This window comes from Rutidosis leptorrhynchoides, chromosome 3 (genome assembly GCF_046630445.1).
Source record: "Rutidosis leptorrhynchoides isolate AG116_Rl617_1_P2 chromosome 3, CSIRO_AGI_Rlap_v1, whole genome shotgun sequence".
Taxonomy (NCBI): domain Eukaryota; kingdom Viridiplantae; phylum Streptophyta; class Magnoliopsida; order Asterales; family Asteraceae; genus Rutidosis; species Rutidosis leptorrhynchoides.
In genome coordinates this window covers 73,243,407-73,259,905 of record NC_092335.1, presented here as the reverse complement: position 1 = coordinate 73,259,905, position 16,499 = coordinate 73,243,407, and the positions used below count along the sequence as shown (strand labels likewise).

General features: G+C 33.1%; 1 protein-coding gene and 1 long non-coding RNA gene across 5 annotated transcripts; one reads left to right on the top strand and one right to left on the bottom strand.

Moving 5' to 3' along the window:
- Positions 1–1,819: 1,819 nt before the first annotated feature.
- Positions 1,820–4,291, top strand: LOC139896339 (probable mitochondrial saccharopine dehydrogenase-like oxidoreductase At5g39410). The gene is made up of 2 exons (XM_071878967.1): positions 1,820–2,581; positions 3,610–4,291. Exons 1-2 carry the CDS (start codon positions 1,919–1,921, stop codon positions 4,288–4,290), a joined length of 1,344 nt encoding a protein of 447 aa, XP_071735068.1. The 5' UTR covers positions 1,820–1,918; the 3' UTR covers position 4,291.
- Positions 4,292–5,205: 914 nt separating this feature from the next.
- LOC139896338 (uncharacterized) lies at positions 5,206–9,947 on the bottom strand. 4 transcript variants are annotated; one of them, XR_011776214.1, is made up of 7 exons: positions 9,591–9,947; positions 9,254–9,324; positions 8,648–8,811; positions 7,828–8,536; positions 7,372–7,449; positions 7,176–7,247; positions 5,206–6,048 (listed from the first exon to the last, which is right to left on the bottom strand). It is a non-coding gene; the product is annotated as an uncharacterized lncRNA (long non-coding RNA). The 4 variants fall into 4 exon arrangements; XR_011776213.1 differs by having other exon boundaries at positions 7,372–8,536; XR_011776215.1 differs by having other exon boundaries at positions 5,206–8,358; positions 8,437–8,536.
- Positions 9,948–16,499: the final 6,552 nt, after the last annotated feature.

Here is a 16,499-nt window from a genome sequence, read left to right as displayed (position 1 = left end):
CGAGAATAGAGTGTTAGTCTAATGAAGTAATCGATTTCAAAGGGTGAAGTGTTCAACTTTTAAGTCAAAAGTGGAACACTAGTTGACGGAAGTTAATTCGAAAACCACGAGGTCATATTTTATACAATAATACACTCCGTATAATAAATATACGGACTTACGGAAGCAAATTTTACCGTAATATTAACGCTTCGTTTAGTTGTTTGGCTAGCAACTCTGTTGCTACTGTTGACGAGGGGAATATTTTTGTTCCAGAGTCGATTCAACCGGAGTCTAATGACTTGTTTGGTAGTGTTCGTATTACCACTTCCGATGTTGTAGAAATCGCATTCGACGATAGTTAATCGGGATAAGGTTTCTTCTGTCGAGTGTATGATTCCGGCTTTCGATTTTGTGGATGCGCTTGATGATGCTGTGGTTGATTTGGATCCTGGGTTGGGGATGAAGGCTGATGGTGATGCAGCCGTATGCAATCCAGGTGATGTTGATGAACTAGGTGTTAATAATGGGTCTAAGGGTAGTGGGCCTGAGCATTTGGGCTCATCTATTGCTGGGCCGAGCCATTGCATAGAAAACCCGATAGAAGGTTTGGTTAAGGTTGCAAGTGTTTTTCATTCCATCAAATCTATTGGTAACAAATCTTTTGGTCGGGATCCTTACGCGGCTTTCTACAATGTAATGGATAACATGGAAGGGGTACAAAAGGGGGTCGTTAATAATTCTAGTGATCCGTCTTCTGTATCTACGATTGTTAAAAGGCCGAGAAAGAAAGGAAAAAGAAGTCTCATGAAGAGGAGATGGAAGTGTTTGGTGATTTTGTCAAAGACGTTTGAGTCTCTATGTTTGTGAGAAGGCCGTCGTTTTTGGTCTTTAGATGATTTTTTATTTTCCGATGGCCGGTTAGATAGATTATATCTTTTGAGTTTCGAAGTCCTTATGTATTTTAGTTATTTTTGTGAGCTTTCTTTTGGTCTAGTTTAATTTTGCTCTGCGTTATCGGTTGTATCTTTCTAGGAGGTTTCATTTTTTTGATGAACCTTCTATTGATTTATAAAAGTTTTCTGTTTTTTCGTCGGAAAAAAAATATCATATCTTTTTAAGTTATTATACATATATATAATAGACAAAAGTTATGAATAGTAACTAGGGGTATCATTTCACCAACAAAGCCCCCCACTCTTTTTTTCAAAAATTCAGATCGACCCCTCAAATAGGTGGTAAAGTGTCAAATAACCATTTTCATAAAAAAAAATCTTAAATAAACTCTACCCAAATATTCAACGGGTTATATCTTCTCGCTCGCAACGAGTTAAATTTTTCTGACACCATCGTTAAACTCGAAATAATTTTTGAAACACAATGTCACTAACTATACGCAAAACGGACGCTTTTTAAAAAACGCTAAATATTTGGGTTACTTTTCAATTTTCATACACGTTGATTTTGCGTTAAATTTTTAAAAGTTTACATTTTCATAGAGAAACGCGGAGATGCACATATAATGTTAATTTAAAATAACGTTTAAATCTTTCACGGGTTATACATTTTAGTTCGACTCGAGTTGCGCGTCAACATCATCGTTAGCCACGAAATAATTTTACAAACTAAACGCAATAAAATACATTGAAAACCGAATTCCCGACGCGAAGCGAGGGTTCGAAAACTAGTTATTATTATTATATTATATTATTTATTATTATATAATATTATTATCATCTAAAAAATTTTTCACAAGTCCACCAGGTCCAAGTATGATACGGAGTATAAACTTATAACGTTGGACGAGTACACCCATATTTTCTCCACTGACGTCATCAGATTCAACAAATCACTACCCTTTTCTTTTATCCATTTTGAGATCTAGTTCTAGAACTAAAACCACGGAGTAAATCACAAACCCCCACAGAAAAACATAAACATGGCAGAACTTCAACAACCGGCGTACGACATAATCATCTTCGGTGCATCAGGTTTCACCGGCAAATACGTAGTAAGAGAAGCCCTCAAATTCCTCAACACTCCAAATTCTCCTCTCAAAACCCTAGCTTTAGCTGGCCGTAATTCAACCAAATTAACCCAAACCCTAAAATGGGCATCTTCTTCAACATCTCACCCTTCCATTCCTCTCATCACCGCCGACACGTCAGACCCTAATTCACTCCGTCACATGGCGTCTCAAGCTAAACTCGTTCTCAATTGCGTTGGCCCGTTTCGACTTTACGGTGATCCGGTTGTTGCAGCCTGTGTTGAATCGGGTTGCGATTATTTGGATATTTGTGGTGAACCGGAGTTTATGGAGAGAATGGAAGCGGCGTATCATGAGAAAGCAGTTGAGAAGGGTAGTTTGGTAATTTCAGCTTGCGGGTTTGATTCGGTTCCTGCTGAATTTGGGTTTATGTTTAATTGTAAACAGTGGGTTGATCCGGCGGTTCCTAATCGGGTTGAGGCTTATTTGAGTCTCGAATCGGATAAAAGGATTGTCGGAAATTTTGGGACGTTTGAGTCTGCGGTTTTGGGTGTGGCTAATGCCGATAAGTTGGCTGCGTTAAGGCGGTCTAGACCTCGAAGAGCTCGACCTCAGGTAGTTTAGGATTTTATATTAATTTTTTGTTAATAGTATGCTGATTGATTATCTGAATTGCATGGTGTAAATTTGCTGACTGTTAAAAGCGTTAAAAGCTCGATTCGAGCTTTTAGAGCTAGAACATATTTTGGAACTAGTTTAGTAAACGAAATCGAGTTGGTTACATTGAACTCAACTAGCTCACGGGAGGGGCAAAGCCAGAAATTTGAATCACAGGTGGCACAAAATAATTTAAAAATATATACTCACAAACTTTAAGTAACAAGTTATGATTCGGTACAAACCTAAAACTTCGAGTTGCATTCGATTACGTTCTTTCGTTGTAAATAATTCAGAACTCACTCGTGCATAACACTAGCAAGATAAGAATCAAAATTTTTTATTGTTAAAGTTAGGTATTAAAAGTTGTTAGTATTAAAAATCAATAAATTTTAAGATTAAGTATACATAATGGAAGAGAACATGTCATCTAAATGAAGGATCATGTGTGTGAAAGTGTTTGATTTATATACAAAGACTGAGAATTATAATCATTATCTTAGTCATTAGTCAATGATCAAATAGAAAAATTGAGATATACAAGTTGACTGGTAGCACGCTCTACCAGTGAATTTTTTTTTTAATAAACTTGAAATTATTATTATTCTTTTACGAAAATATAATATTTTATATGTAGTTATGTAATACAACAACTATTAGTATAATTTTAAACGATCCTTGCTCAAGCTCTTTGAACTCAACTCGGGTCGGTTATACACCCCTATTGAATTGTAGTCTTGTAGACAGGATTTAGTGTTTGTAAACCACTTAAATTGTACCAAATATGCTAATATGTGTGTCTAACTTTAGAATTTCGATGGTGTATAGTAATTTATTTATCTTATTGCTATTGTATGAATCTGGTTATCTTTCATCTAGCAACAGTAGTAGCCTATATAAGTTGCACGTTATAAAAACCGGGTGCAAGTGACCGATATATTAGATTCTTGCAGGTCATCTAATGTGGCTTTATTTGTGTTAATTAGATTCCCGGGCCCCCTCCTGAAAAAGGATCGACTATCGAGCACCAGCAAGATCTCGGGGTTTGGGCAGTGAAGCTTCCATCTGCAGATGCCATTGTAGTCCGAAGAACACTTGCAGCACTTACAGAGAACCCAAGTGGTCTCCAAGGAGTCAATGAGGATCCCAAACAGGCAGAGAAACGAGCTGCCTTTTGGTCGACGATTAAACCGGCTCATTTTGGAGTAAAGATTGCCACTAAGAGTCTTTTGGGTGTCATTGGGTTCATAGCAATTGGGTTATCGATCGGGCTGCTGGGCAGTTTTAGGTTAGGGAGGTGGCTTTTGTTGAAATTTCCTTCCTTTTTCAGTTTCGGAGGGTTTAGGAAAGAGGGTCCAACCGAAGAGGAAGTGGCTAGTGCCACTTTTAAGATGTGGTTTGTTGGAACTGGATTTAGTGACGTTAAACTGGCTTCTGAGCGAGACGCAAAACCTGATACAGAGATCATTACGAGAGTAATGGGACCCGAGATTGGGTATTTGACAACCCCCATCATTTTGATTCAGTGTGCTTTGATGTTATTGAAACAACGCCAAGATCTTCCTAAAGGTGGCGTCTTGACTCCTGGGATAGTTTTTGGCCCAACTGATCTTCAAGATCGACTACAGGAGAATGGAATTTCGTTTGATTTGGTCTCAGAAAAATGAATACTTTTACTCAAATGATATGTTCTTTTGTCACTCTATCAGTTTTCAGCTCAAGAGATTATGATGATGGATGTTACAGATAATTAATCTTCTTATTAGATCCATAAAGCTTACTTAAGTTTGATTGAATCCATCTGCAATGCATATAAACTGTTCAAAATATAACTATTGTTTACCATGTACAGTGCTTGTTTATGTATGTAACAACATAACACATATCAATAAGTATATAAGTATACTAGAATTTAAGAGTCCGTGCGTTGCACCGCGACCCTTAATTTGTCGCCTTAATTACAGAACATGTAAATTGTTAACGAACGTATATAGGATCAATATACGTTCTGTAGCACGAAACAACATTATGTTTACTAATGCATATAGCATCTATTTTCTTAATGATAAAAATAAAAAATAACAACTTATTTCATATTTCATGTAAATGTTTGCAAATGAAAAAAGTAGGTACATTCAAAATAACATTATATGAAAGTTTACCATAGCCTGTGACAAATAAAAAATGATTTTCACCTGAAAAATATAAAATTTACCTGTGACAAAAATAAAAAATAAGAATATCTTCCTCATATTCATATATATGAAAGTTTATATCAGCATCAATTCTCCGAAACTTGATAGGAGCCCGATCATACGCTGTATATTATAATCAATATATCGAGTCAAAACCATATTAACAAACAAATTTTATAGCATTAAATAATTTGTTCACCAAGAAAGGTCGAACCTTGCTGCAGCAAGAGCTGTGTCAAACCCACCCGTAATCAAATTCAGTAGTTAGTACATGTAACTACAACTTAAATAAAAAAATATAATTGATATATCCATATGAAGCAGATTACTTACCTAAATAGACTTGTTTCCCTATCCATATGAAGCAGATTACTTACCTAAAGACTTGTTTCCCACAATCCCTGAACACTTAAAAATACAGAACGATTCAGTCTCATTTGTTAGAGTATCAAACAGTACAACACACCCAAACAATTTAAGATTTTCGTTCAAAATATCGATGGAAAACGCGTCATCTCATCATCTTGAATCATCGATTCACAATTATTATGGGCCCGTGGGTTGCACGGAAGTTTATAAATCAATTTTTATATACATCAATATTAAAGTTAATTACATACATAATGATTTGTGAATTATAAGCAAATTCATAAAGTATGCTTGATCAAAAGCAAAACGAATAAAGCCTTGATTGCAAAATATATATAGTTCATATCAAATCACCTATTAAGCAACGGCTAGGTTGATCCGGTAAACAACAAATTTCAAGTGTTTTGGAGTTTGTAAGGCTCAACATAACTTCAAAAGTTTGAAGGATTTGTTATTTTAGATGCATGTCAGTTGTGATTGTTTTTTTATTCTTGCATATGTTTTGATACAATACCCATATTGACACCTGTTATGGATATCTATATATGCATATTTGATTTCATACCAGTAAAACAATACAAACTCATTTCGATTAGAGAAACTTGATAACTTTTAAAGACAGTGAAATAATGGCCTGTAGGTTTTATAGCCCCGCTCAACAATGCATCACATGACTATATAATCGTGTTATTACCTGTAGGTTCTAAAGCCCGTGCGTTACACCAATATTAAATACAACATTATAATTTAGTTGTGATTGAAGGATATGTACCTGATGAAGATTTGAAAATTTTCTGAGTCAGTCTCTTAATCACCCGTAACAAACTCATTCAAAACCGATCTCTTGAATTGACTGTACATCTACAAAAATATAGCAATGATTACAATTGCATCAAGCATGGTAATATAAACTTAAAAACATGAGTTTCATATATAAAATGAATAAAGGAAAATGATACAGCTCAAAGTGCATCAAAATACACAATAGGGGACTCTTGAACTGAAAACCAGTCCAATGATGAATTAAAGTAAAGACCCGATATTTGTGGTCTAAATGGGTCAAAGTGTATAAATGAACATAGAAATAGATATAGTAATTTTACTACAACAAGTTTAAGTTCACCGAAAAAATATGTAATGGGTCAAAGTGTCTTAATGGGCAAGTACATCACGCTGCTAAAAAAAGGTTTGGAATCGTTTTAATGTATTTGAAAAGCTAAGCTGCATATTTTAATGTTCATTTCTCCAAAGTTATTATAGCTACACCATAACTTGAGCATCCATCTTCGCTAAAAGTGTTTTTACCTAAAAAGAAAATGGAAGTGTAAGTGATGTTTCATTGACTAATAAAACTTTAATAATACCATAGCATGTTTAAAGCATTTGCGCCTCATAAAAGCTTACTACTACATATTGATAAATACAAACTAATAATATTATACGCCTTCCCATATCACTTTTTATTTTATCACAGTCAACATGCATTATGTTATCCTTTTGACTCATAAAAGTCAATCAATCGCCACACTTGTAAATTGAATTAAATACAAATAAACTTATAGTTTCTTGTACTAAATAATGTTGTCAACAGGTTCATCCACCCACATTTTGTCTAACCTATAGTTTCCTGTACTAAAATAGTGTTGTTAATATTATATTATGTAATTGTAAACTCGTTAAATTAAACTTTACTATACATATTCAACTATCTTACGATAATAATAATGTAGTCAAGTTAGACCCAATTTGAAAGTTTAAAAGGTTCTAACTTGCCCCACCAAGTACTTGTGTCATTCTGAAATGTAGCATATAAGATGAAAAATTAGTGGTTGAGGTTCATGGTTGGTTCACTATGGTTTAACTAAATTCTTCCAATTTCATTATACTCGATGTGCCTTGTGAGTTTTTCCAAGGCAGCCTACACGAAAAGATTTATTCGACATAATATCCATGGCCGAAACTAAATTATTATTATTGACATAATATACCTGTGATCATATTTGAGACACAATTCTTGATAATACGTGACTCGGACTCTTTTGGCCCATTACAAATGCAACCTGAACAGTACAAAAAACCCATCACATTATTTATTTGACCCGTTATCCAACCCGCCCAGGCCTCTCATTATTACTTTCCCATTTTGAAATACAATTAATGAAGCAAGTTAGCATGATAATGTACCTCACACCATCCATGATTCTTTCCATATCCTCAACCCAAAACATATGAGAGCAAGCATAAAACTATAAATGCTCTGCACTGATCTTGAAATATCAAAATTTCAGCAACAATAAGGCATATTATTGCTGAAAAATATAATATAATACTGAATTTTTTTTTATCAAAAATTAAAAATTTGACGATTTTATAAACAATACATACCCGCGTTTATGTTTTTCAGATCAACATGAAGTTTTGCTCTAACTTTCAAATATTTCGAATGATCCTTTCTAAGATACAACATAACCCAATTTCTACACATCAAGAGTAGACGGGTTGTAATTGCCACATATACTTCATATTAAAAAGACTGGAATTTAAGGGCTTGGTTATCTACCCATGAATTATTAACGATATTTGAAGCTTTATCTAATTTAACTAAATTTAAATAGTAACACAATATTAAAGAGGTTGTACCTTTGTTCGGGTAATTCAATGACACGGGAACACTCGACTATCTTCGCTCCGAACCGATCTGCAATAGAAACAAAAGACCCATTTATTAATAATGGGTCGAAATTGCTACATCTATACAACAATAACGTAAGAAGCATCAAATTCATTTATTAGTTAAAGTTTTTAGCTCAAAGAATTTGGACCTTTAAAACTTTTTTAACCCAAATAGACTGATAAACATTAATGGGTCAAATTTCCCATCTCTATCTCTAACATATATCATAATACGCGAAGAAGATCGAAAGAACTGACTATGCTTATTTAGTCTCGTAGCCCTTCTCGTTCTCATTTTGTAACTTACAACAACACCAAAAACAACAACATGCCTAAGCTAAATTATTTGCCGAATATCAACAATAGCATCTATATCCATAAAAATTTCACAATAGCATTTTGAAGAGTCAAAAAAGCATTTAAAGAGAGACTTTCACAACAAAGTTACGATAGTGCTCAGCATAATGATCCCACAAAGTACACTTCATCTTCAAACCACTACACATTGGAAAGAAAATAAGTATCTTACAAATACTGAAAGGTTGTGTACCAAATTAAAATTATTGAAAATCGTACTTTAGATCCTCTAGATCCATTGTTAGACGTTTTCCTTCCTTCTAATAATCTTTTTCATACGCCACTATTTTTCGAGTTTCAACAACTCATCCAATGATATCTACAATACCGCGGAAAGACGATTAAATACTGAACTTTGAACTATATTAGAAAAATATAGCTAAAGCTAATAATAAGATAATGAATTACAAAAATATACAGTAATACTTACCATCTGGAATGTCTGGTTCTTCAGTATAGTTGATAACATCACTGAAGTGAACACAGCTGGAATATAGTTTTAAGTACTTTGTATAATTGTTATGGATTAAACAATACAAAGTAGTAAAATTGATTTAGCCACATGAACTCCTCCCATATTAGCATCAAAGAGCCCTGTTTTAAGAGGAGAAGGAAACATATTATTACCTATTCTTCTGAGTGATTTTTACAGCAAAGTTCATATCATTATAACCCTAACGATCAATTGTTTTATAAGAAATTCAATTATTAAGAATAATAAAGTAGGAGTTTGTTTGCACCATTGGAAGCTATCTTATGGGTCCAACATGAGCATAGTGATGTACAAAAACGTTAATTTGTCCATTAGTTTACTGCATTTAACAATTAAATCAACTTATAACATAGTAAAACTATTAAATTTTAGAGTTAAAGAAGTACATGCAAAGGATACTGTGAGTACATGAGAGTAGCACCATGTTTATGTTGGTTCGAAGCAGATCATACGTAGGATTTTTTCCTTAAAGTTTTAACATAAGTTCAACGGACCTATAACATAATAATAAACAAATTCAACCTATACCAAGTTTTAACGTACCATATATCAATAGAATAATGAGATCTGGTTCCATACTGAGGTGTGCAACAACATTATGTGGTTAAAGAGGTCTGTAACAATATTATCATGGTTGTAACAAAAGATTACAAAGTTGCATAATTTAACTGCAATTATTCAAACAAAAATAATTGTTGATATAAATGATTCCAAGCAGGTATATTTACATCAAACGGACCCAATAACAAAATCTTAAAACTTGATGTCAATCAAGAATGACAATAAGAAACAAATATTAAAAACGGTTCTTAAACTTAGAAGTCAAAAAACATCACTCGTACATTTGTGTATATGGAGAAATCAAATTGATTAAACGTACCTGTTGTCGTTTGTAGAAACCGAAATCAATTCGATAAAAAAATCTGAATCATCCCTAAAACATCGATGCGGAGTTAATTACCATTTTCTAATTCCTCACTGATGGCGATCGTAAAATCAATCTGAAAGGGGTTTCAATCTCAAAGGTAGCGAACCCTAATCCGAAACTGTAGCGAACCATCGATGGAGAACTCCCTAAATCGGATATAGTATACAAAATTTATACCATCATGTGCGTAAAAGTGTAGCGATTAAATCTGTTGTGGCGGCTAACAATTTTCAGGCAGCCGTCGGCCATAATCGGCTATTGAAAGGATGTTGGTGGAAGAAGATTAAAGAAAGAGAGATAGAACGGTTGTAGATGGAAGATGGAAGATTGTGAAGCTATTTTCAACAATAGCTTCTGCGATATTAGTTTTTATTTGTCCAGGTGACAGTTTTAATTTGAAAGTAAGATGGAAGATTGTGATAGAAAAACCTCCACGTGGACAAAATGTTATGGATTGTTTGTACGGTTGACACGTCGGATATAATTTTTATGCTTTGTAAAATGTAGATAGATAGATAGATAGATAGATAGAAGAAGATAGAAGATAGAAGAAGAGGTAAGTATACAGTTTTAAAAGAACACTAAAATTTCAATATGCATATACACACAAATATTCTGTTGACACGTATTTTCGCCAGATTATCACACATTTCCGCTATCAATTGGAAGTCAATGTCAACGTATCCATTTGAATTAAGTATACGGTTTTAAAAGAACACTGTTATAATTCAGTAGGCTTATAACTACCTTTAGTGGTTCTTGACTGTAGAAGGTATATAGAGATAGAGATACTGTAAAACGGAGAAAACAAAGGTTGAACAAAAGGTATGAGTAATTGGTTTTTTATTTATAGAAAAATGTACAATGAGAGTTTGGTGTCATTTGGAATCTAGAGAGAGAGAGTGTGTTTTTGTTAACCAAAAAATACATCCCATAAACTCTAACTCAACACACCTATTTATACTCAAAAAAATATACTATGCAATATCTATAATAATAATAAAATTATCATCCAATTATTACTTTTATAACACTCCCCCTTGGATGATAATTTTATTAGTGAATAACTAGTACTGCCTCGTTAAAAACCTTGCTAAAGAAAACCCTTTGGGATACAACTTTAGCTAAGGGAAAAAGAGTGCATCATAGAGTTGACTCCCCCTCAAGTAGGCAACGCTTGAGTTGTTACATCTTCTGAACATGCCTCATGCCAATATTATGAACGTGTGTTCTGAAAATAGCAGTTGGAAGTGCTTTGGTGAAAAGGTCAGCAGAGTTTTTGCTGGACTGAACATATCTCATTTCAATCTGGTTGTCCTTAATGAGATTTTGAGTGTATGAGAAGAATCTAGGGGGTATGTGTTTTGTTCGGTCACTTTTGATATACCCTTCTTTCATCTGTGTTATGCAAGCTACATTATCTTCATAGATAGTTGTTGAACTTTTATTGCGTTCTAGTCCACAAGAATCAGTAATGAGTTGTGTCATTGATCTCAACCAAAAACATTCCCGACTGGCTTCATGTAATGCAATTACTTCGGCATGATTTGATGATGTTGCAACAAGTGTTTGTTTTTGAGAACGCCATGATATTGCGGTACCTCCATTTAGGAATACATATCCATTTTGAGATTTAGCTTTATGTGGATCAGATAAATAACCTGCATCTGCATAACCAACCAAATCTTGTTTTGATTCGTTAGAATAAAATAATCCTAAATCAGTAGTTCCTCGAAGGTATCGAAATATGTGTTTGATCCCATTCCAGTGTCTTTTGGTAGGAGCTGAGCTAAACCTTGCCAACAAATTAACTGCAAAAGAAATGTCAGGTCTTGTACAATTTGTAAGATACATAAGAGCTCCAATTGCACTAAGATATGGTACTTCTGGTCCCAGGATATCTTCATGATCTTCACAGGGACGAAATGGATCAGTGTCAACATTAAGTGATCTAACAACCATAGGAGTACTTAATGGTTTTGCCTTGTTCATATTAAAACGTTTTAAAATCTTTTCAGTATATGTTGTTTGATGTACAAGTAAACCATTAGGCATATGTTCAATTTGTAAACCAAGGCAATACTTGGTTTTTCCGAGATCTTTCATTTCAAATTCTTTCTTTAGAAGTTGAATGGCTTCATGGATCTCTTTATTTGTACCTATGATATTAAGATCATCAACATAAACAGCTATGATCACATATCCGGATGTTGTTTTCTTAATGAAAACACATGGGCAAATAAGATTATTGGTATACCCTTTGCTTATCAAGTAATCACTTAATCGTTTATACCACATGCGACTCGATTGTTTCAACCCATATAAAGACCTTTGTAACTTGATTGAGTACATTTCTTTGGGTTTTGCATTGGTTGCTTCTGATACCTTAAATCCTTCAGGTATCTTCATATATATATCACTATCAAGTGATCCATAAAGATAAGCAGTCACAACATCCATGAGATGCATTTCTAAATTTTCAGAAACTGCCAGGCTGATTAAGTATCTAAAAGTAATTGCATCCATAACAGGAGAATAAGTTTCCTCATAATCAATTCCCGGTCTTTGAGAAAAACCTTGAGCTACAAGTCTAGCTTTATACCTTGTAACTTCATTTTTCTCATTTCTTTTTCGCACAAAAACCCATCTATATCCCACAGGTTTTACATCTTTAGGTGTGAGAATGATAGATCCGAAAACTTTTCTTTTATTGAGTGATTCAAATTCAGCTCGTATTGCTCCTTTCCAATGATCCCAATCATGTCTATTTTGACATTCCATGACAGATTTTGGTTCTGGATCATCATCATCATTCATGATGTCATATGCAACATTATATGAAAATATCTCATCAAGATTTTTCATTTCATTTCGGTTCCATAATATTTTTGAATGTGCGTAATTGATTGAAAATTCCGTATTGACATCATCAATCTCCTCTGCAGAAGGAGTATTGATTTGTAATTCTTCTTGAACACTTTCTTTTACCTCATTATCAGCTGATTTTCTTTTCCGAGGATTTTTATCTTTGGAACCAATTGGTCTCCCACGTTTCTGGCGTGGCAAAGACTCAAGAATAACATTATTGCCAGTTTTTGGAATTTCAATTCGAGCTGGAGCATTTGCTGCTGGTATATATGATTTAGTCACTCTTTTTGTATCTGTAAATGCATCAGGCAATTTATTTGAAAGTTCTTGCATATGCATTATTTTTTGAACTTCGATCTCGCATTCTTTTGTGCGAGGATCAAGATACATTAATTGAGGTTCACACCATGAAACATCATTTTCTTTATTTTTTATTTCTCCCCCTAATCTAGGGAATAATGTTTCATTAAAGTGACAATCAGCAAAACGTGCTGTAAAAACATCACCCGTCATGGGTTCAATATATCTTATTATTGAAGATGTTTCATATCCAACATATATTCCCATCCTTCTTTGAGGACCCATTTTAGTGCGTTGTGGTGGTGCGATAGGGACATAAACCGCACAACCAAATGTTCTAAGGTGGGAAATATTTGGCTGATGACCAAAAGCAAGTTGCAAAGGAGAATATGTATTACTTGCGCTTGGTCTAATGCGAATCAATGATGCAGCATGCAAAATTGCATGGCCCCATACAGATACTGGGAGTTTTGTTCGCATTATCAATGGTCTAGCTATTAGCTGCAATCGTTTAATTAATGATTCAGCTAAACCATTTTGTGTATGCACATGGGCAACGGGATGTTCAACAATAATCCCAATAGACATGCAAAAGTTATTAAATGCTTGAGACGTAAACTCACCGGCATTATCTAGTCTCACCCTTTTAATAGTATAATCAGGGAAATGTGCTCTCAATTTAATAATTTGAGCAAGAAATTTTGCAAATGCCATATTTCGACTTGATAATAGACAAACATGAGACCATCTACTAGATGCGTCTATTAGAACCATAAAATATCGAAATGGTCCACATGGTGGATGAATTGGTCCACATATATCACCTTGAATTCTTTCAAGAAACATTGGTGATTCTTTTTCAACCTTAAGAGGTGATGGTCTTATTATCAACTTTCCAAGTGAGCATGATGTACATGGGATAAGTGCATCATGAGGGATCCTTTGATCCGCCAATGGATGTCCATGTGTATTTTGTATTATTCTTTTCATCATTGTTGATCCTGGGTAACCTAATCTCTCATGCCACAAACTGATCATTACAGGATCACATAATTTTTCTTTAACTACCACATTTACTTCAGGTACATTTATATGTGTATAATGTAAACCAGAATGAAGTCTTGGTAGTTTTTCAATTACACGATTCTTATCAGTGATACTTAAATATTTTTCATTTTCTGTTGTCACTGACTGATAATCATATCCATTTTGGTATATGTCAGAGAAACTTAACAAATTTCTCTTTGACATGGGAGAAAATAAGGCATTATTTATCAGAAAATTCGTACCATTTGGTAACATGAATTTTGCCTTTCCCATTCCTTTTATTAAGTCCACAGGACCTGATATAGTATGTATAGTTCCTTCCGTTGCTTTCAAGTCTGTAAAATATTTTTTAGATTTGAGTATGGTGTGAGTGGCACCACTGTCTGCAATACAAATATCTCCACCATTTGACTGATTTTTTACTCCAGCAGTATACATCATGAACTTCAAAAAAAAATATGAGAAACAAATAATGAGTATATAATTCATCAATATATTACATTCAAAACATGTTACAAACGATAGCACATAATAAGGAAATATGTAGTAAACTAGATATGGTGTAGATTGAAAATCTACAACCATTTATTTAACGAGAACATATAATAGGATATCTATATATATATATATAGATATTAGAAATTTATTCATTAAAGTAGTCACAAGTTGGCTCAGTGATTTTTGTATCAAGGTCATCCACAAGATTTGCTTCTTTTCCTTTTCCCTTTAGGGATTCTTGATACCGATTAACAGAATGCTGATTTGTTCGGCAGTTTTTAGACCAGTGGCCAATTTTACCACATCGGTAACAAGAATCTTCAACAATCTTTGAAGAGCCTTCTTCAACATTGTGATTTGTGGGATTGTATGGTGTTTGGATTTTATAATTTTGTGAATTATTATTTCTTTGTCCACGACCACCACGACCACCACGACCACGACCACCACCACGACCATTACCATAAGGGTGATTTCGAACATAGTTATAATTTTTATTATTGTTATGGTAATTTCCATGATGATGGTTTTGGCCAATATGGCTACGACCTCTTCCACGCCCTCGTCCATGTGCATTTCTTCTTTTATTATTATTATTATTATTGTTAATAGCATTAGCTTCAGGAAATGCTAGCGCACCGGTAGGACGAGATTCTTGATTTTTCATCAGTAATTCTTTATTAACTTCTGCAACTAAGAGATAAGTTTGAAGTTTGGAAAAAGTTTTATAATTCTGCAATCTTAAATTTTCTTGCACGGTTATATTTGCAGAATGCATTGTGGAGAAAGTTTTCTCCATCATATCAGCATCACTTATTTCTTGACCACAGAATTGAAGCTTTGAACGGATCTTGAACATGGCCGAGCTGTAATCACTTACCTTTTTGAAATCTTGGAACCTTAGATTTCTCCATTCTTCCCTCGCAGCTGGAAGTAATATTTCCTTTTGATTATCGAATCTACTCTTGATACTTTCCCATAAAACATGTGGATCTTTGATAGTGAGAAACATATGTTTTAAGGTGGTATCAATATGTTTGCGAATAAAAGCAATTGATTTTAATTTATCTTGATCGGAACAAGTATTATTTTCTTTTAAAGTTTCTAGAATACCCAATGATCCAAGATTTATTTCTACGTCCATAACCCATGATGTGTAGTTTGTTCCCGATACGTTTAAGGCATCAAACTCAAGCTTTGATAAGTTTGACATTTTCTATTTTCAGAAAGATGAACAACATAAATCATAATCATAATCATAATCATAATATTATTATTTTTTTCGTAGATAAATAACAACATGCAATTAGAATTAGTTTAGATTCATAAGTAGTAAACAAAGGAATAATGGTATGATTACAAATAATAAAATCATAAGGGAATATAGGTTCATATTATATTATATTATTAATGATATTATTATAATATATATTAAGTTATAATATATATTATTATGATATATTTTTCTTATTTTAACCTTTAAGATTTACTTTTAATAAAAATACAAACTACTTTTCTTATTTTAACTTTTAAGATTTACTTTTAATAAAAATACAAACTACTTTTTTTATTTTAACTTTTAAGATTTACTTTTAATAAAAATACACACTATTTTTTCTATTTTAACTTTTAAGATTTACTTTTAATAAAAATACAAACTACTTTTTTTATTTTAACTTTTAAGATTTACTTTTAATAAAAATACAAACTACTTTTTCTATTTTAACTTTTAAGATTTACTTTTAATAAAAATACAAACTACTTTTTTATTTTAACTTTTAAGATTTACTTTTAATAAAAATACAAACTACTTTTTTTATTTTAACTTTTGAGATTATAAATTTAAGAATAAACATTAGTATGCATGAAATAAATAATGATTAATTGCATAAGTAATCATAAATGTTAGATAACATATAAAGACCCCATCGTATTCGTATTGATCGGAATTAATCTCGACCCATGGTACCGTGTTGTCAAATGACGTGTTGCGTACATAAAGTACCGTGTTGTCAAATGACGTGTTGCGTACAATCATGAGGTCTTATTAACATAAATATAAATGTTAGTGAAGTTAATAAGAGTTAGATTACAGAAAATATAATTCAGGTGGTATAACCGACCATATATAACTTAAATAACATAAAT